Source organism: Larus michahellis, chromosome 23 (genome assembly GCF_964199755.1).
Source record: "Larus michahellis chromosome 23, bLarMic1.1, whole genome shotgun sequence".
Taxonomy (NCBI): Eukaryota; Metazoa; Chordata; class Aves; order Charadriiformes; family Laridae; genus Larus; species Larus michahellis.
In genome coordinates, this window is record NC_133918.1 from 5,669,560 (window position 1) to 5,691,234 (window position 21,675).

The 21,675-nt window shown below is 38.1% G+C and overlaps 1 protein-coding gene across 13 annotated transcripts in view; it reads right to left on the reverse strand.

The window, feature by feature from the left end:
• The window catches only part of MYO9B (myosin IXB), a 45,025-nt gene that overhangs the window by 16,830 nt on the left and 6,520 nt on the right, over positions 1 to 21,675 (reverse strand). For 8 of the 13 annotated variants that reach the window (XR_012584447.1, XM_074565383.1, XM_074565381.1 and 5 more), the window contains 15 exons: positions 21,557 to 21,666; positions 17,322 to 18,223; positions 8,836 to 8,930; positions 7,370 to 7,432; positions 7,146 to 7,245; positions 6,910 to 7,010; positions 6,563 to 6,692; positions 6,012 to 6,101; positions 5,662 to 5,778; positions 5,242 to 5,376; positions 3,142 to 3,263; positions 2,399 to 2,540; positions 1,930 to 2,125; positions 1,299 to 1,374; positions 748 to 837 (listed from right to left, as the gene is read on the reverse strand). Coding sequence is in view for 12 of the 13 variants with exons in the window: in XM_074565383.1 (XP_074421484.1) it covers positions 748 to 837; positions 1,299 to 1,374; positions 1,930 to 2,125; positions 2,399 to 2,540; positions 3,142 to 3,263; positions 5,242 to 5,376; positions 5,662 to 5,778; positions 6,012 to 6,101; positions 6,563 to 6,692; positions 6,910 to 7,010; positions 7,146 to 7,245; positions 7,370 to 7,432; positions 8,836 to 8,930; positions 17,322 to 18,158 (2,294 nt within the window). In the remaining variant the exon portion in view is untranslated. Of the gene's footprint in view, positions 1 to 747; positions 838 to 1,298; positions 1,375 to 1,929; positions 2,126 to 2,398; positions 2,541 to 3,141; positions 3,264 to 5,241; positions 5,377 to 5,661; positions 5,779 to 6,011; positions 6,102 to 6,562; positions 6,693 to 6,909; positions 7,011 to 7,145; positions 7,246 to 7,369; positions 7,433 to 8,835; positions 8,931 to 14,436; positions 14,486 to 17,027; positions 17,150 to 17,321; positions 18,224 to 21,556; positions 21,667 to 21,675 lie in introns of those variants that run through there. The other 5 variants (XM_074565384.1, XM_074565382.1, XM_074565389.1 and 2 more) reach the window with 3 other exon arrangements.

Consider the following 21,675-nt stretch of genomic DNA (forward strand, 5'->3'; position numbering starts at 1 on the left):
AAAATGTACTTAGTGTGCAAGGAACCTTTTTGTTAAGCTAAGCAGCCTTTTCAGAAAGATATAAGCTTCTTCATAATCAGGAAGTAAATGTTTTTTTATATACATTTGGCTACTAAAATGAGACTGCTTAAGCAGACATACCAGGAAAGTAAGTTAAAAACTAGCTAATACAGGAATACTTGATGAAATGTTGTTTTTCATTTCCATTTGAAGCTTATTCACACATTTAGCTTTTCAAAGTAAGCCTGGGATAGTCCCTAGATCGTGGCAGATTCCATTAAGCATGCACCGTGCTTGTGAAGTGTTGTGTCTTGGCACAGAACTTACCTTCTTTACTCTCCAGAGAGGCACAAACCAAAAATAACAGAAGCGTAAGAATCACTTCTGACTGTTAGATGCTATCACCATTCTGAGCTGCTCACTGAGGCAGCAACATTATTACAGACAGTTGGTTGCTTCCCTTGGTACCTCTGAACATTTTTGAATATCAAGATTTTGTTTTAAGATATCACAGGGAAACAGATATGTTACACTATCACCAATTCTTTCGCCCAAATTGTATCTTTAGTCCTTAGTTGCCACAAGCAACAGAGACTGTCCAGGATGGAGTAATTACTTCATGAAGCAGCATGAAGTCACTACTTTGTGTACTTCATGGTGTCACTGTTAGGCAGAGCACGCTCAGAAGGTCAGTCTGTCCAGGAATGTGCCTCCCTGGCCTTTAAGTGCAGGCCTACTTCTACTTACTTCTTGTTTTCATAAAAAGAAATGATGTCTTCAAAAGCATTTATATCGAAATCCTCAGAACAATCAAATGAGAAATCAAGCATTGAGCAGCTGTAAAAGGAATACGTATAAATACACGCATAAAACCTAAATGCTCTATAGAAAGGCAAATGTGCCTATAGAGAGCAACGCATGGAGGCAGCTCTGTAGGACTTGCCCTGCCTCCTAATCATGTCACAAGGCTGAAAAATCACCAGTGCTCCTACAAATCCTTCAGTGACACAGACTGGCTGCAGAGGAACACACAATGCTAAAAGCAACATACACAGAGAACTCAAACACCCAGTGGTAAATGGAAGGAAGGCTATGTCAGTAACATTTGGTAGTGCTGGGTCTTACATAAAATAAGCTAGAGAATTGTTTTGATAGTATTAAAAAGGCCAAACAAAACAAGACAGAAGAAATAAAACTTGCTATCCTTGTGGAAAAATCTAGTTGACATTTGCTACATGAAAATGGAACTCAGCACTTCATGTCTTTTCCCTGATACGGATTAAGTATGTGTTTCTCACCGATAAACTTTTTCTACTGGTGTATTTGATCTCTGGAGTTCTCCAAGGGGAACTCTGGGTCCTTGACGTACCACTCCTGTTAGGAAATAATCAACAGGTTGCATTTTGACAGAGATATGAGCATATCAGAAAAAAAAAAAAAAACCACCAATCATAAGCAAACTATCCAAGTGCCTGAAAGTTTTGTCTAGCTATAAAGCTCTGTTTCTCAAACTCCCTACAACTAGAAAGTAAATTGAAGCTGCTCAGAAAAGCTTATCAAAATTAGTATTTAATCCTGAATACTCATTTGAAACTTCAGGGAGGTCTGAGATGATCGAAACCAGTGATAAGACAAGCATGCATATTAGAACTAGTAATATCTTCCCCAACTTCTACAAACAGGACTTCAAATTTGGCACAGGCTGCTGGAAATGGTGTGCTTATTGGAGGAGGAAGTCTGAACGATCTCAGATAAAACAGTGACAGTCCCTTTGGTGCATGAATATTAAGCCATTATCACAAGTCAGTTTTGTCCTTAGTACCAAACCAAGATCACACCTGGGTAAGGTTTTACTGTAAACTGGTTCTGTCAACAAGCACTAGCCAATTGTACAGTATTTGAAAGCGTTTCCATATTTTCATACCGTACCTGCAGTCTTCTGAGCTCTCTGGCGTCCAGCTTCTGCAAAGACAGCCATTGCTCGAATAGCTGCCCGCAGAACTGCCCAGCGGAACACAGCTACAGGGTCCATTCCTATCAGCTCCCGAACGTACGCACTGTCACTGCTTCGTAGTAAAGCAACAATATCTGGTCTCATGTAATCCATATTTTTCTCTCTGAAGTCCTGCAAAACAGGAACACTGAACCACAAGCTCTCAGGAAAGATGTGTTTTGAGCCAAGATATTGATCGCTATTCAGAATAATTCATTATTCTAATAATTCTCATTATAGTGAGCATTATCCTCAAGCCTAGACCACCACACAAAAAAATAATCTAAAATACATCTGAGGACACATCTGATCCAGTGCACTCACAGCAAGTTTTCTACACCCTGACAAAAAGCTATCGTAAAAGTAAGAAAAAAAAATTTCGTGGTCATCAGATGTATCACCTACTTTTATCTGGTATTTAACTTTGCCAGCAAAGTGTCGAATAATAAAAGCAGGCTCCATCACTGGGGTTCCAACAAAAAACTTGTTCTCCTCATGCTGCTGTTTGAATTTTGCAAGTAGAGTTTGGTTGGTGGCGTGTGGAAAACTAGGAATACAAAACAAAAGTAGTCAGATATTTTTCTCCAAATATAGGTACAGTTATTGAGGTGACAGACTGAAGAACACCTATTGATCCTTGTGGAAAATATTTTATTGTCCAAGATCTCTACAGTTTAATTGAGACTCACACACCTGCTTTGAATATTAGAGCTGGGCTAAATTTCTGGACCAAAACCAAACAGCTCCACACATAGCAGAATAGTCTGCAGTTTCAAGTTTATGTCAATGCTTCCTCCCACTTCACCAGACAAGTTTAGTCAGCACCACATTAACTATTTACTATGTTTGCTGCTTAATGTTCCAAAGACTTACATACATGCATTTTACTTTAATTTTAATGCCTTGGTAAAACACAAAAGTTAAAGTTTGTAAGTCTGCTTAAGCCAAAGTTCAATTTTTGCATCAATTTCTACCACCAGCACACTGGAGTCATTAGAAGCATACCACGGCGTGGATCACAGTTTTAAGATGACCCTTTGCTTCCCACAACATTCCTTCCTCTTTAAAGCGCTGTTTCTCTGTTCCCTTACACAGCCCTTCCCTCCTCCCTGCCACACATTTTTTTTCAGAAGACGTTTGTTGCTTACTTGCTTTCTTCATCCAGAAGATAGAAGAGGCCAGTGGGCTTCTTGCTGATTAAGTGAATGCAGGCCACATTATCAGTATAGTCAATATTGTGCCAAGTGATCCCTTCACTCTTATATTCCTCCTGTGTAGCTCAAGAAAATTCCCTCATCAGTACAGTGCCCTGACCTTTAGTGTCCTATGGTCTAAGTGCTTAAAAGACATCCTTGAACAGCTATGGCAAGTTAAGTTTGTTAGTTCAGGCAGTAGAAACAAAAATAAGGAAAATATTTATAAATAAGAACAGAACAGCAGGCATATTGGGTCAGATCAAAGGTCCACCTAGGCAAGTCACTCAACAGCAGATGCTTGGGGTAAAAGTATTTAAAAACCAAAACAGTGAAAAGAATGTTTTGCTGTGCCTTCCCAGCAATCAGCAGCCTATGAGCATGGAGACAGACATTACATCTACATCATTACATTAAAACCCTAGGCAGACATATATTGGAGGAATTTAAGTCTATTTTTCTCTTTCATAGTTCTGGTACTATAAGAAATAATGAATATTTGATATCAAGTTCCAGAATCTCCAAATTGCACTGTCAGATGAAATAATGAAGTTTCAACACAAGCAGTTAAGCCCTACACAACATCAACACCAGAACTTCCCTAAGGAAGCAACATATATCGCTTAGGTTCAGAAAATTTGGAGCATTCTGACAAGAGAATACGAAGCTCTTCTGCTGACATGACAATGCATCAAATGCTTGACAGGAAAAGCTTCCCATTAAGATATGGAGCCAAAATACCGGTTTTTCTTAATGCTGTAAATGCCCACAGAAAAAAAAACAACCCACACCAAACAACTAATGATAGGGTACTAATGTAAAAAAAGACAGCACACAGAAAAATTAACTAAGTTCTATGTTTAACAAAAGACAAAGAGCACCTCCCACTGTTCTATATGATGACAACAAGAAATGGATTATTTTTAAGTAGGTAAGAATTCAGTCTGTCTAATGACAGACTGCTCAGTGTGCACGCCACATTACAGAACTGAAATGCCATTTTCCACAGACAGAAAAGCCTTTCTTTAAAAAGATATAGAGATCCTCCCTGAGGGCCCTCATGCTGCAAGAGATACAGGAAATGGGTCATTCAAGGATTAAACTTATTTGCAAAATGGTATTAGAAAAAAAGAAAACAATGTAACTATTTACTCTAGTTAGCCTGGGTAGCCACTTCTCTCATAAGTTACAAAACAGGGACTTCAACATGATGTTTACATATGAAGTTTGTACGTTTGGTAATTTTCTTGTCTTTAAAATGCTTGTTTAAAGTTATCTACATGTTGTTGACAAAATACCACATACTTCGGAATAACTTCTTTGCTTCAGCAGAGTGACCTGAGAATAAGGCTTTAGCATGAGCCAGAAAAAAATCTAAGTCTAGAGCAAAAACCCACCCAAAGCTCAGTCTAAACCAGGATGTGTCAGCTCTTGCAGCACTCAAAGTGCTCTGTAAGATGATACCATCTGCAAACAAGTAAATCAACATATGCCAGTAATATCAGGATTTCTGAACTACTGCCAATATCAACATACAGTTGTATCCCCTGAACGCAGTCAGGTGGAAGACACAACAGAGACTGGTTATTAAATATTTACAAATGGACAAAGAGAAACTCTTCCCCAACTATTAGAACAAAACAAAAACCTGAAACAAACACCTCGCCTACCCTCTAGGAAAAAAAACCAAACTGAACACAACAACAAAAAATCCTGAAACAAACACCTCACCTACAGACTTTCAACCTCCAAGTTTAGAGTTTCATCTGACTTCTGTCCAGGACTGCCTGAATGTCTTTTTAGTTTCTTGCAGTCAAGCAGAAACTTAATGCTAGCCCTCTGAAGAGATCCCGCTATGCTCAGTATACATAGAGCACAGCTACAACCTTCAAACAATAACAAGCAATAATGAAACAAGACATTAAAAAGTAAGACTTTTGGAAATACATTCAAGCAATTATAAAAATTACGCCATGGGGTTTTGCAGAATAGTGGCTAAGTTTGCATAATATATGAACACTTGATAAAAAAAGGTTTTATTTCAGCAGCTCTTACCTGTTCCAATTTGAAAATATGCTGATTGAAATAATACTGAAGCTGCTCATTTGCATAATTTATACAGAACTGTTCAAAACTGTTGGTTTCAAAGTCTTCAAATCCAAAAATATCAAGTACACCAATGGACAAACACTAAAAGAAGATGTGGAAATCTAGTTAAGCAATCTGTCATGCAGTGACTTAACCCCCAACAGCTAACCATTACAAAGAGTGCTGTAGTGTACGCTAAGAGATTTTAAATATTTACAGTTACGTCTATTGTGAAAACAGAGGCGATTAAATATTACCAAGAAGTTTACCATGGAATTCAGGAGAATCAAAATTTATCCCGGATCTCTGAACATGTCATCTATAGCATTGTCTGTCAGCTCTAAATACACAACTGTCTACAGAGGCTTGTTTTTGTGAGAAACTTACTGTAACAGATTCCTCCATGTCCTTCTTATTAAGGAGTGCATGATTGATTCGCAGAACAATCCAATCAAACAGAGCACTGTACAAGGACTTTGCCATTGAATCGCGAGCTGTTATTGCCTGCAGATGAAACAATGTTCGGAACTTTGTTTAAAAAAAGCATTTCTATTTCAGGCCAGCATCACTCAAATAATTATCAGAGACAAATAAAAACAGAAATTTTCCTTTAATGCTAACTTCTGTCTTTCCAAACATCCCTCACTAAATGTGAAAGTGTACCACATTAGCTTTTTTATCTAAAAAAAGCAAGCTTCAGTTATTTAAAATCATTCTATTAATGGTCTTTTACTCACCTCATTGAGACTATATGGCAAAATAAGCTTATCATTAGCAGTCACAGTTTTTCTTTTTGTTAGCACCTCTACTAGAATTTCTCGTTTAACCTTCAAAATAAGCAAGAACAAGAGTTACTGTCACTCTCAAATCCCCAATGAGTAAACTGATAGCAACAGCAGACATTACAATTGCCTCAGAGAAGCCCAAGCTTCAATTATCAACAGCCACAATTATCATTCATCAATAGCTTCACAAGTTCTTCAACTTCTTTGAATTATTCTCAATTTAGATTAATTCAGATGTTTCCCAAAGAACATATCTCCACTAAATCTATTCCTGCTCAGGTCTATGATTACTGAGTAAACAAATTCTACTTCCGTGCTACGGGCTACATTCCATGCCTAATCCCAATAATTTCACCCATTTTCCCATCAGATAAATGTTGTGGAAGTATCATAAACCAGATCTAGATACAGCAAACTGAGCAACAAGATATTCAAGTAAAACACTGAGGTAGAGCATGGCAAAAAGATTTATCAAACATTACAGCTAAAGAGAAATACTCTACTTTCAACAGCTGGGAAAGAATGTCCAAGACTTCAGGAGGTCCTACTTCCAACCCTTCATCACGGCCTGTAGCTTTCTTCTTGTATGTAACATTGCCCAAATAAAGAATAGCTGAAAGTACTGAAAAAATCCTAAGGAAGAAAAATTGAATTTTATAAGAATTTTTCTTATAAGGTCATTCTGACAGTTTCACAACTTAATTCTACTTGAAGAATTTTTCAGTAAGCCCTCAAATCCTCAGCTCTCCTTGCTTCCTACCAGACTAAATGTGGTGCCAACACATACACAGTTTATTGCAACTCATGAACATTAGCTATCAGTAACAAAAGCTATAAGGATTCTGCTTACTGTTTTTTTGTTGCTGAAAGGAAGCCAACCATCTCCATGGCTTGTTTTAATCTTTCAAAGTCATGTTTGAGATCCTCCCCATCTTCAATTTTCAAGTTATGCTGTGAAGAGATCCATAATTAAAGGCAAAGAATGAAGCCCAAACATCACAAGAAAACAAGTATTATCTTTCAACTTTAACACAACAGACAGACAACACTTATCAATGCATTTGTAAATCCCTGTCAACAGATTACCTGATTGAGGTAGAAATAATCTTCAGGTTGCTTGAGGTGAAATTCTTTACGCTCTTCCTCATTGACTCCAAGTAGTAAATAATAAAAGACATGGTAGTTCCTAAAAAGTCAATACATTTATCTTTCATGAAAATATAATGATTTTTCTTTTATTCTATACACTTCAAATACTCAAACTCTTGCATTAATTATGCTTGGGTTAGTAAACCGTACTAATTTCTTACCTTTCATCCTTTTCTTGAGAAACCAGACGAGATTTTTCAAGCAGGTATTTTTCAACAACAGCCCTGAGGAGCCGTAAAAAATGAAAAAAGCATGAGTGCAAAAGAAAAGACCTCACAAAACACCAGAGAGCAACTGCCAAGAGAGTTCAAATAATTAAATCTGCACTAGAATCTACAAGAGAATACCTTAGTCACTATCTCAAACAAAAAATTCGGTATGCACTATACTGTAATTGGAACAAAGGAAAATACCCAAGGAAGATGTATCTTCAGTGCTTGGTTTTAGTAGACATAACTGGGGAAAGGCAGACGAAGCTAGAAAAGTGCTAATGAAAAACTGTAAGCAGAAGCAAGATATGCAGAGTGCTAACAATCTTATCTACTCCAAGATTAAGTAGGACAAGGAATGCAAAGACTACCAGACCCCAAAAATATACTGGAAAACTTGCTAACTGGATAATTTGCTAGATTTTTATGACTGTATATACATCAGCCTAAAATGGAAGCCATCCAGAAAACCCCTTACAGTTTGACAAAGTAATCTCCTAAATAATCTAACTCCTTGACACGGGATACAATGAATGAGGCCAAAGTTTGAGAAGCTTTTCCTCATCCTGAAGACAAAACAAATGTATTCGAATTGCACCAATCTCCTGAGCTACTGCAACTTCATCTGAAAAAAAGCCAATTTTTTTTTCAGAATAACACTCAAAGCAAATGTGGTACAGAGTTCCCAGTCATTTATGTTATTGCCATTTTGTAAACTGCAAACACACGTAAGATCCAAAGGAAAGACACCGGAGCACAAGAGTCAGTGACACTAGCAACACTCCATAGCGCACCAAGCTTCAGCTTCAGGCAGAATTCTACACCAATATTATGCGTTACAGCATTGCATCTAAACTAGCACAGGTCCATCTTGACAACGTGCATGACATACTACTGCGAATTTTGCAGATCTAAGTGTTAAAAATTAAAGGTGCATTTTACAAAGTAAGATCTGAAAGAAATTACTTTACAGCATGATGTTAGACAAGTAACAAGTATTTGCACACAAATTACTAATGTCACAGAAAATTTTTGAACAAAATTCTTCACTTGAAGTAAAAGTGCCCACTACCAAAGAAGAGTGAATCATAATCTTTGATTAATAATTTTGAGGGACTACAGTAATATGACATTATAGCATCTACTATGGGGTGAAAAAAACCTATGGAAAAAGCCTTCATTGAACATGAAGGTAAAGATGCAGCAGGCAAATTTTTAACCTGATAAGGTTGTACAGGAAGGTAAGAAAATTAGGCATCACCTGATTATTCCACAAAGCTCAGTCAAGGAGTCTTGAAAACTATCCCATTGGCAAGCTATTCTCACAAGAAGAGCCTCAATAAGGCAGCATTTTATATGCAACAGTTTCTTCACCAATTCCTAAGACCAACCCCAGAAGGATCACATACTGTACTTACCCTCGGACAATACCATTCTCTAAATAGTTGACTTGAATAAACTTTCCAAAACGACTGGAGTTATTGTTATGTGCTGTTTTTGCATTTCCAAATGCCTGTAATAAAGGAAAATGAGTTAATTTTCAATTAAATTAAATATGTCAACACATAGCTTTTCAAGCTCTTCTGTTCCTTGTTCAGCCTCCCGTTAGCCTCCAGTATAAACTTGAAATACTAAGGGAACGGCAGCACACAGATACCAAAAAGGCAGCTTAGGAAGCCTCCACTGTTCCTCACAGATCTATATATATTTATTATTTGCCCTATGGAATAATATTTGAGGGACTTAGGGAGAGGAATAATACATTTTGATACTTCTAAGAGTACAGAAAAAGTAATCACAGCTCGAGGGTGCAAATCAGCCTCAACCACTAACAATTATGACCTTAGAGAGGATACTCAGGAGGAATACGAAAGCACAGTTACAATGAAATTGCCTCTCCTGCAGAAAAGCCACAAGCTATGTCTTATTCCCTAATGTATTGCTCCCACTCAAAAATGTCACAATAAACATAATTTTTCTTTAAGTGAGAAGAGAACATTAAGATCTCATTTATAAAGTTAGCCTACAAGTTTTCAGAGTTGTGTATTCAAAAAACGGGAAAAAGACAAACAAAGACTTTGGTTTACAGAACCACATCCTACTCACTGGCCAGCTAACTGCTACACAACACAAAAATGTAGCTTTATTAGGAGGTATTAGGAAAGAGGAAAAAACAGGTATGGCACAAATTCTAATTGTGCATCTTTACTACTCTTGCTTGTATTGTGAGCTCTCCGATAGCTGCTAGTACACACACTACACAAAATATCCTCTGCACGAGCCACGCTTGCAAACTATAAAGATAACTTATTGCAACTGAATGTCCACTAGAATTAGTTATTGGGAATGTCCTTAACTTTATCAACTCTTAACTATGTCTTTTTAGGTTAAGAGAAACTTGTCATCCTTCTGACATGCAGGAGGCAATCCAACATATAGAGAAGAAACACCGTGTAAAATGCAATCGGTTGGAAAAATACACTGCTCAGAGCGTAGACTATCACCAGCAATTCCTGCCACAGATATTTCCTCTTAAAGCTCCAAGCAATTAAGGCCTCCATTAGGAAATCCGCCTCCCCTAATATAGAACATTTGTGGAATGATTTTACAAAAATGCCCCCTTCTTCCTCCACATACTCGCATCCGGAGGATGATGGACATGCGAATACTGTACACAACATAGAACTAAACTGTTTATACATAAAACCACCCAATTAGGGTGTATCTCCTAGGGGAGTGCTGTTTTCATGACAGTCACATTGTTTGTATATTAAATTCTTCCCCACCCCCTTTTTTTTTTTTTTTAAACTACCTCAAGGGTTGCAGCTGCACTGCAGTAGGACACCTAGACCACTGTTTCCAAAATAGGGTCTCAAAGCTCTCTTATAAGTAGATTTCCACTGCCAGATGCTTAGTTTTCAGAGAATACGATAAACTTCTTAGAAACTGGGAGAATGTCCATAATTCTGCAGAAAACCGTTATTTCTGAGCTAAAGGAATAAGCTAAAGGAGCTCTTCCTGTGCAGGGTGATTCTACTGTAACTTCAGAAAAGTCAATGGGTCTCTAAAGGGAGAGAATTTGTGTCCAGCAGCGCTTACAGATGACTGAGGCTGAGTTCAGCCTGCTAATTTCTAGAGACCATGCTACACATGTTATAACGCACACAGCATCCCCACTCAGATTTTTCAAAGCAACTACTGACCACAGTCATCAGTATCTTTTTGTAGCTATTACCCAACAAGTTATCTCACAGATTATTTTTTTTTAGAGCCCAATTTGCATACACAGCATATTGATGTATGTATAAAATCCTGGTCAACTCCTTACAGCTACCAAACACCACCAGACCAAAAGTCCAGTACCATGAGCACAGCAAATTGTCTGCGTCCTTAGATCAGAAGCCCGTTCCTCTCCCACCGACAGTGGCTCAACTGTGGCTCTCTGAAGAACACCATCCAGCTTCTCATTTAATGCATTAAGAAATCTGTTGTAGTGAACTTTGCCAAGCTGCAGAATAGAGGACTTGCAAATTGATTCTACGAGAACTTCTTTTTGGAAAGTTTCCTACCTTAAGCCACCAGTTAACTGTCAGTATACTAGTTATATTACAGAAAGCAAACCACAATATAGCTAAATTTATCACATTAATTTTTAATAGATATTTTGGCATTATAGAGTTAAGAAATCCCGTAGCCCGGCTTCCTGAAAAACTTTTCTTAGTGATTACTCATGTAAGCAATGAATACAGTTTAAAACTAAAGGCTTTTATGATCTCATGTGTCTGGTATTTAGTCAAAGCATACAGCAAATTCTTAAAAGCTGATCTAATATTATCAGTTTTTAGGAAAGTTTTCATGTACTGAATGGTGTTCTCATAAGAGCCTTTAACATCTACAACTTGTTAAAGAACATTCCAAGTCGCTTAACATTTTGAGCGGGGAATATTTTTTTTTTGTGTAACATTCAAGCTTAAACTCTAATCACTGCTACCGCATTCTTCAATGTACTCTGACAAACTAACTATAAAAGAAGTGACATTCCTGTCTAAAATCAGAAAGGTGCAAAAATTTGAAATACTGAACTATTTATTTTGGTATTGAGCAGTTAGGTATCTTTAAGCTACTGTAGCTTTATCCTACAGAAAAAGGATTACAGATAAGAATTAAGCTCCCTTATTACCTAGCCATTGCTCTGCACAGAAAGCATCTTTCAGGGATAAGTCTAGCCAGGTACTCTATATGTAGCTCAGATTTAACTGAAATAACTCCCCGGTTTGCCTTTACAGAGAGCAACCTACTTTACAAAATAAATTCAGAAGATGCGAAGGGACAAGAGACTATTTCAGCTAAAGAGAAATAATCATCTATATAACCAAACCCATTTACTGTTTTCTCTTGAGTCCACGAGGAGACAGATAAAAATGAAAAACTAAAACTAACCCTCTCCAATGCATAACTCTAGCTATATAAGAACAGGGTGAGTCAAAAATAGCAGACCAAGGCCAGCGGGAATCGGAGCTGGGATAGCCTATTCTGGGAGTCAGGAAGTCATCCAACCCATCCTCTTACCTTGGAATGCAAGAGGCATAAACTGGACTTTGCTAATCAAAACTCCTACAACATGACAGCTTTAAAAGTATTCAGAAAAAAAACACCAAATTCTCCTTTTATTTGCTGTAAAAAGAAAACCCCAAACCACATACATGTTCCTATCTTCTACCTCAGGAACATAACTAAAAATCTCACTTCTTTCATAAGAATCGCCAAAATCTGAAAAAGCTGTCAGAGTTTCTATGTAAACTGCTCTAGTCCATGGCAGAACCAGCGCTGCACAGACCAATCTTTTAATGGGCCAAATGACATTGAAGACTCAAATTACACACCCTGGAAAAGGAAAAGACTGCTTCGGAGTTGAACTCAGTTTTGTTGCGGTCTTCACAGATGTGCTGCAAAATATTCACTCATTAACACAGAAGTTGCAGTGTTCAGGGTAATCTTGCAACACTGCACACTGTACGATGTCCTGGGGAAGTCTAAGCAATCCACGTGATAAAACTGTACAAAGGACAAGGTGATTTTTCCCCAAGAGATATATGCAGCAGGGAAAAGCATGCAACAACACATTTCTACCAAAAAAAGCCTAGCAACATCCAACCAAATGGAAAGAGGAAGTTCCATTCCTCCTCTGATTATGATTCTTAAAACAAACACATGCAGATAATAGCCTCAAAACAACTACTTTCCCTTAAATAGAACAGGCTACACCCACTAAATATATATGCAGACTTTTATGGCAAATACAAATGAAAACCAGAGTTGAAGCACAACTCAGCTTAAGTCTATCTTATACCAAAACCACAAGCACAATGGAACTGTAATAAAGAAAACAGAGCTGACAGCAAATTGCTTCACTCTGTTTTCCATAAAATGGTAAAGCATAAACATTTGCTTTCTACAATGAAATTTAAAAAGCTTCTTAATATGCTGAGTTCTAGAAAATCTCATGCCCCCCACCCACCTGACTGCAGTGTTAATATTAATTCATATTTACAACTGCCTTCAGAAGGCCACCTAATGAGTGCTTCCTGTTTGACTTTCCATTTTATTTGGGCCTTAATTCTTTCCAAAGAATGATTCAGAGCCATTAAGAAACTTTCAAGGACACATCCAAATGGAAATAAGCGATGCTTTTCAAAATAATACACGAAAAAGTTGTGACAACCCCAGTATTTCCATGAATTCAGGGAGAAATGAACTCTCGGCACACTAAGAAAGTAACTGCTGTAATAAACCGAGGATACTAAGGGTTACAATTTAACAACGTGCAGCAAACCAACCGCTTTGCTACAAGAAGAGGAAGCTCCAGTTCTCTCTCACTGTGTCCCTCACTGCAAGCCCCCATCCCCTCGCTCAGTTTTCTGCTGTTTAACTGAATTAATTGGCTTAAGAATCCAATAAATTAACTCCAGGTCTCCCAAATAAGTTCAGAGTCTTACATTGTACACTGTGCATTTTGTATCTGAAACATGCGCTTTAAGAGATTTTTTTCCCCCAATAAAGGGAAAATACAAGTGTCTTGGAAACTTTGCAATTGTGTATGGAAAGGTTTAATTCTCTTGTTCAAGACTTCATAAAATAAACAAAGGTTTGATTCACTATTCCCAATTTGACCCAAATAATAGTTCCCAAATGTAAATTCTTTCTTAGGACATCAACCGTAAGAGAAGGTAAAACTCCAAGTCAGGGAACTATAATCACTAAAGTTGGAAGAGGACAAAAAAGCCAGGAGCATCTTAAAACAGAGCCTATCTATCTTCCTACCAGTTTTAAAGAAACTGCTCTTCACTACAGAAGATCTACATTAGCCTACAATTTAAAAAAAAATAAAGTCTGAGAGCAATTCCTATACAGCTAAGGCAACCGTACATCTCACGAACTGTTAAAAACCAGCAGAAATCACAGCTTTAGGCTGTGCTGAAGCATCACTGTCCCATGGAAGCAGACAGCCTTTCAGAGCCTTTTTCCCTAGAAAGCTGCAAGTGATGCCAAACATAATCAGAAGCAGCACAAGTTACCTCTGCTGATTAGATCCCCAAGAAGGAATATTATAAAGAGCTCAGACTCCGGTGCTGAGATTGAGTAAGAAGCATCTAAGGATCAGAAACTAACCCATGACCAGCTTTCCTCTCACTAGCGCATGTGACAGCAATTTAATTTTTAACTACGCTGCCTCAGTATCATGTATTCCATTTCTCAGCTGTTTGAGAGGGCAGTAAGAAGCAACATTTAAGGTCAAATCTCTCATGGTACAGCTATAACAGCATTCTTCAAAGTCTAGAAATTGTGAACAAGGAGGTAAAATATTAACAATAGTTTATCTTCAAATTACTTACACATTTGAACAGAGATTAATTAGCCAACACAGAAACAGAATTTGGTAAGAAATATGTTTCCAAGTTCACTTAATATGTGATGATAAAATTATAAATCCATCTCCATAACACACTAACAGTGCTCACCTCTCTGTGCTAGAAATGTTTGCTTTAACTCCTTGAACAAAAGGTCAACCTATAAACAGACAAATTTTAGTTAGGTGTCAGGAAAATAAGAGGTCACTAAAAAGGGGAAGTTCTGACCCAAAATGGAACCAACTTCTACATCATGAAGTCAGGGAAACAGATTTCAGTCAAGAGTATATTTTCATCTTTTATGGGCACTCAAAACTTCAAACAGAACATTCTCAAATAGTTTAGGCACACTGCAAAACTGTTCATGCAAAAAAAAAAATCCCCTGAAACATCCATTTAAGAAAAATTCCCTTTTACGACTTCAGTTCCCTTAAGTAAAAACCCAAATGAGTCACCGCAGTTGGATTTAGAAGTGACAAACTCTAACAGAAGAATTTGTCGTCAGTTTAACTTCCACAAAGCAAAGTAAGCTTTCCGTACATTCCCCTCCGACACCAAGATTTGACTTGTTGTTTTTTTTAAATTACACTTAGTAACTGGAATTGCACAAGAGTATCCATATTGGGAAACATGGAAGCTTCATTGGCCACTGAATCCGCTCTGCACTATGCAAAGTAGAGTAGTTTGATTTTTCTTCTCTATGTTCTAAACCTACCATAGCATCATTTTTTAATATGCGCTAAAGTGATGTGAACAGAGAAGTATATTTCCACTAGAGTTGTGCCAAAATCACAGGCACAACAGTGATTTATTTCAGCCTGGACAAGTCTCAGCCTCGGCAAGTTTCAAAAAGGTTTCTTCCTCCATAATTTCAAGTCAATGAATAATACTTTTAATACAAAAACATATATTCAATTCTGAATGATGTTTTAGGATTCAGACGTGCCCACCAATTTTTTATATTTAGTTGTCATAAACCCCTTTATCTTTTTCAATATTTGGGAGGACAAGTTTACACTGAATCAATCTGCGACTGACAGACACCCTCAAAGAAGTAGAGTGAGAAGGTTTTTTCGAGCATTTCAGAGAAGAGCCTCGCCTTGCGTTTTAGATAATATGTACTCTAACAGCCATGCTAGAACCCATTTGGCAAGTTTGCAAGCTAAGCTTCCAACCAGTCATCATATTTCTAGTTAGCAAGACTATTTTCTCATGAAGTGCATTTCTAATGCTCAGTGGAAGACTAAAGAAGTTGCAGGACTTATGACAACCAATCTTACTGTAGAAAATCACAAATATCTCTTCATGAACACTCACAGGCATAGAATCATTTAGGTTGGAAAAGACCCTTGTGATCATCGAGTCCAACCATCAACACCACTCTACAGAGTTCTCCCTTACACCATATCCCCTAACACCACACCTAAATGACTCTTAAACACATTCAGGGATGGTGACTCCACCACCTCCCTGGGCAGCCTATTCCCGTCTCTGACCACTCTTTCTGTGAAGAATTTTTTCCTAATGTCCAGCCTAAACCTACTCTGTTGCAGCTTGAAGCCATTCCCTCTTGTTCTATTGCTAATTACCTGTGAGAAGAGACCAGCACCAACCTCTCTACAATATTCTTTTCAAATAGTCACAGCGAGTGATGAGGTCTCCCCTCAACCTCCTTTTCCTCAAACTAAACAGTCCCAGCTCCTTCAATCACACCTCATGAGATTTATTCTCCAGGCTCTTCACCAGCTTCGTTGCCCTCCTCTGCACTCACTCCAGCACCTCGAGATCTCTCTCGTATTGAGGTGCCCAAAACTGGACACAACAAACTCCAGCAAAGTTATTAATTTTAATTTTCAATCTGGGGATATGTGCATTTCTCATTCAGTGGACAAAGCGCAACTCAAGATTTTACGTGTCTACCTGGTTTGACACAGCTGTATCACATCCGGTAGACCAGGATCTGAAACAGTTAATTTTATCAAAGGCAGCAAGATCAGCTGATCAAACAGTGCTTTCCACAGTGACCCCTTCCTGTTTTCTGTTTAGAACAGCAAACTTGAACTCCAGCAACCAACAAACCTCAAACAATTTTACTTCTTCTTTCAAGCAGCAGAAAGGAAGGCAAAAAAGAACTTGCATGTATTCCTCATTCTTTACAGAAAAGCTTTCAAATCACGTTTATAAGTACATTTTAAAGTTTAACCTCATCGCTTTTTCACACCTTACTAAAAGCTTTTTTTTTTTTTTACATGGAAGTGTTGTTACATTTGAGAATATTTAAACCTAAAAATCACAATGGCCACATTCAAGCTCCTTGCTGTTGAAGATTTTATTATGGGTGACCATTACATTCATGGAAGCTTTTAGAGTTTTTCCTTTCAGATGAGAGAGTAAAAGGGAGAGGCTGAAGTCCAAATGATCAGTTTAAGTTTGTCCTGCAAGACCAGCTGTACCCCTTCTCACATGTTTAGTTTTGCTTTCTGTTAGAAACACTGTAGTAGTTAAAAGCCCAAACCCACTCACACTTTCTCCCTAACTAACAACGTTGCTCTCTTCAAAACAAACAATTGTAGAAAGGAAATAACTCCCTCAAAAAGCGAGTTCGTAAAAATGCTGCAGGACATGCTTACACACAAAGGCACTATCACACTAAGCAGTTACTGTTTCAGTGGAACAATGTTTTTATGAAAACATTTACTTACGATTTGATTCAAATGCCATCAAAACTTTAAGATGGAAAACACAGGTAACCTCTGTCCCAGAATATTAGTGTTTAGTGGTGGAAAGTTAAGTCAGATGTAAATTAAAAGCAACAGGAAGTCAACTGAATGGAAGGATAAATTAAGGAAAATCAATTAGAAGCAGTCAAGCAACACAGCCAAATACCAATGCAGCCCAGTGATATTTAAAGCCCAAACCAAGTAAGTACTCAACAGCAGTTATTAGAAGTTTTCAAGAAACAATTTTCACAGAAGGCAATTTTAGCATAAATTTACCTCCAGAACTGGTCCAGCTCCTAGAATAGTTCTCTCCACACCACTTGCGTACCCTTTCTGGCTCAGTGCTGTGAGACAGTGAATTAAGAAGTTTGTGCTTTGAGTTTTCCCAGACCCACTTTCACCTGATATAACTATGCACTGATTAACATGTTTTTTAAGCATTGTGTGATAAGCCACATCAGCAATGGCAAAAATATGAGGCTCCAGCTTCCCAAGTTGATGATTCTCATACATCTTGACATATTTAGGATTATAAATGGGCAGGAACTTAAAGGGGTTAATTGCAATCAGAATACTTCCTGCATAAGTATAAATCTTGTGTTTTAGAAAGCGACATTTGAGATTCTCTAGAAGCGTTGTCTCTGTTAAATTGGGGAGATTGCACAAGTCATCAAAGTCCTCCTGATGCCATGGAAGAAAACCCCTTTCAACCAATCGCCGAGCATCTGTCTCCTTGGAAAGCAATTGCATCTGGACATATTTGATGGTCCCATCAGTGTTCCTTTCTTGTAAAAGGAAGTAGTACCCATCCTTTTGCGGATGCTCATCCTGAGCACGACGAGGCCAAAGTAAAACCCTATGAACAGGAGAATCATTTATATCAAGTACCCATTCTTCACCACCCGATTCTTTCACTTCCACGAGCACATAATGTTTCGAGACATCCAAGTTTAAGATATTAATCACATCCTTGATGACATCTGAAGACGTGCTGTCCTTGGTTGCTGTCACTTTGCAGCAGGGAGCACTTTCTGTTGACAGTTGGGGGTAAATATGAAGATTGTAGGCTGCCTTTGCCTGGCAAACTGCACTGTCAGCATCTTTTAAACTCATTCTGCCCCCAAATGGGCTTCAGTCTTCCACCTCTCCACCTCTGCTTAATATGCAGTGCCCATCGTCTAAAAAAAAAAAAAAAAAAAGAAAAAAAGAAAAAGAAAGTCAGACATCAAGAAAAAAGTGTACAAGAGGTATTAGGGCAAGGCATCAAGGTATTCTAGTGGGAGGTATCCCTGCCCATGGCAGCGGGGTTGGCACTAGATGATCTCTAAAGGTCCCTTCCAACTCTAACCATGATTCTATATGATATGATCATTTTCTGGCAGATGAGAATAAAGTCATTTAATAGTCAAATTATTAATTAAAGAACAAATGCACTATTTTTGCACATCAGTGATATTATTTCAGTCTGCTTAGCCTATCCAATGTAGCTGGTAGCTGCCACAATATCTATCCTCCTTTCACTTTTCCTTCTATTCCCATGTCATCCCTATCTCCCTGTTACCGGAGCACAAGCATTCGAACAGCCACAAAGCAAACTGAACTGGGATAAATGTTCAAATTAAAACTTCCTTGTTTCCCCAGATTAGTTTTAACCCAGATAACTTCCCTGACGCGGTTCACTGTATGGCTACACAAACATTTTTTCATCCTCCCACACAAACCCTTCCTTAAAGCTGCACAAGCAGCTTGAGGTAGAAAGAGGGTTTGATCACTTTTGAAATCAGCAGTGACAGCTTAGAGCAGCCATGAACTACATCAGAAGAAGCAGTGCACAGCTGCAAGGAGGAAGACAGTTCTGACACTGCAATCCACACATTTTTTCCTGTTTCCCCTAACTGACCTCTTTTCATGAAAGGTGAAGATAGGTACAGTATTTACCCCCACTCAGCTTTAAGGAGACAGTGTCTATAGCTGACCAGTGGAAATGCGGCTCTCAATTCCTTCTATCCCAGCACACCATAGTGACTTCTTGAACATGCATAATTTACCCAGATGGGAGACTGCTAATTTCACTCGAGTGAACCACATCCTTGCCTCGGTAAGGTTTGAACATGCTTTTTATCTTCCATTTTAGGCAACAAAGTAAGATCAGTCTTATTGCAACTACTTTTCAGTTCAGCTAACAAATAACCCGTTTCGTTCACTAGTTTTTAGAACTTTTCACATCAACCCTTCCCTCACTGGGTTTCAGAAACCTCATGCATGAATCTCCAAAAATCATTCTGATTGCTTTTTCCTCCGTTCATCCCTGATGCAGGCCAGCAACCTAACATCAACCCCACGGAAGTCAACCTCCTCCTTACTGCCAAGTTAAATGCCTCAGATTTAGCAACATTCTGCGCCTTTGCCAGTGATTTTTCTCTCAAATGCAATTCAGTACACCCAGATCACTAGGACTAAGTCTGCTTACACTGCTTTAGTCCAACAGTTTCTTAGCTTACCCACGGGCAGTAAAAGAAGAAGGATAATGAAGTACCCTCTTTGTTTTAACAGTCTGTAAAACTTCACACCCAGAATATCAGTTCAATTTTTGTTTCAAAAACAAAGTGTTCTAATTATACACTTACATGCTGAATATATATATTAAAATAAATAAATAGGCAGAGAAATGCCAATTCTCATTGCTTTTTGCCACTAAACAACTGCACAGGAACTTGCATAAGGCCACAGAGACCAATCATTTCAAATTAAAATCAGCAGAATTGGAAGCATTTAGCTGCCACTTCCACTGCATGTAATGAATCACTTCACAGAAACATATGACATAGTTCTGCCTCATGAACAGCCTCAGAGCAGAGAAGTGTGCTTTAAGAGAACTCTGAATAGTAAGCTTACAGAAGACATTGTTATGCAAGCTGTATCATTTCTAGTGACTACTCATCAAAAGGAAGGCTGCGCAAGCCACAGGGAGCAACACAAACCACAGGACATCTCTAGTCAAGCTCTATGATCCCTCCGAGAACATTAAATTTCATTCTTCGTTCATTAAGCAAAGTTTATTGCAAAAACTTGGTCATACAGAAGGATGGACCAGTGAGCTCAAAGTCCCCTCTCCATTTCATGTAATTATCACTGACCAGTGGCTAATAAGTCTGAAGTACCTTTGAAGTAGTTATGCAAGTGTAAGACATTTTTAATCAAGCTCAAACACCTTAACATATAGTAGAATCTACAGCTCACGGGGAAGATGAATCTGGAGCACAGACAGGAGGAAAAAAAAAAAAAAAAAAAAAAGAACAACAGTGACCATTTTCCCCTCAAGTTAGCCCGCCAGTTCAAGGGAGACGGTCCTGTGCAGACTTCCTTTTTCCCCTCCCCAGCAATTAGTTTCAGACACACAGTCTGGTATGATAGAGGAAGTCCCCTCAGTAAGCATTTTCACCAAAACTGCACCCTAAGAAGCATGGCACCAACTTTTCAGGCTCACAGAAAAGCTGAGCCTAGGTGCTGACCTCTGACTTTAGGAATATACGTTTCCTAAGCTTGTCTCATGTCAGCTACCAAGATATATCTGGTACATTGCTCAAGCCTCCCATATCACACTTTCCAAAGAGGAAACCGGAACACAGATGGCCTCTTCTGGTGAAAAACCCATGCCAATTATAGTAAGCAGCAATGCGATAGCTGGTACTGTCTGCTCAGGTGTGTACGACTGAAAAACTAGAAAGAGAACGACCTCTCATCCTGAAGACAGATTTCTGACAAAGCAACATACAGACATTAACCTTAATGTATTTATGCTACACACAGATTTCCAAATTATGCAGCCATCATACAGCTTGATCAAAGTTCAAGCAGGAATCCATCACTCCATAGGAATGATTTGGAAGATAATCTACAGTAGAAAAAACTTGCTGAAACAGGATTTCAATGCACAGTCACATCACCACTCAACAGAAAGACAGTCAGCATAACATTGCCCCATTTTAACCAGAGATGAAATCCAGACACTACTTGCTTCCTTTCAACACCACTGAGCTTTAAGACTGCTCTTTCACTCAACAACTTAAAACAGATATGCTAATTTGAATCATTTAATACTGATTATAAGGCTTTAAGAAGAAAAAAAAATTAAATTCTAAAAGTCACTTAAGGAAAAGTAGCACCCAGTTACTGTTAATTCCTTTTAACCAATTCTGCTTTTGTTACCTACAGTTTATTTACCCAAAAACGTACTACACAAGTCCCAGAAGAAATAATATGATGCTTAAATCTTATACCCAAGAATCAGAATGAGGACATCTAGTCATTACAAACAGAGGCTGGAGGAAAACCTGCTCATCTCCAACTACTTGTAATTTTCTTAGAAAGGACATAAAATTTATTTGATAATATTGCTCTAAAAGAGACAGACTTTGGTACACCCGACTTCACACTAAACAATATTTCAAGCAATAAATTAGAACATAAAAGCAAGAAAGCATACACTGAACAGATTATAAATTGGTTACCTAATGAGTTCCAGTATTCAACTAAGGATAGGGTATCATCAAGCAAGTGGAGGATTAGATTCTAGTGAAGCTGGATTCCTGGCATCAAAGTAAACATTTTCATGATGATTCTAAACAAA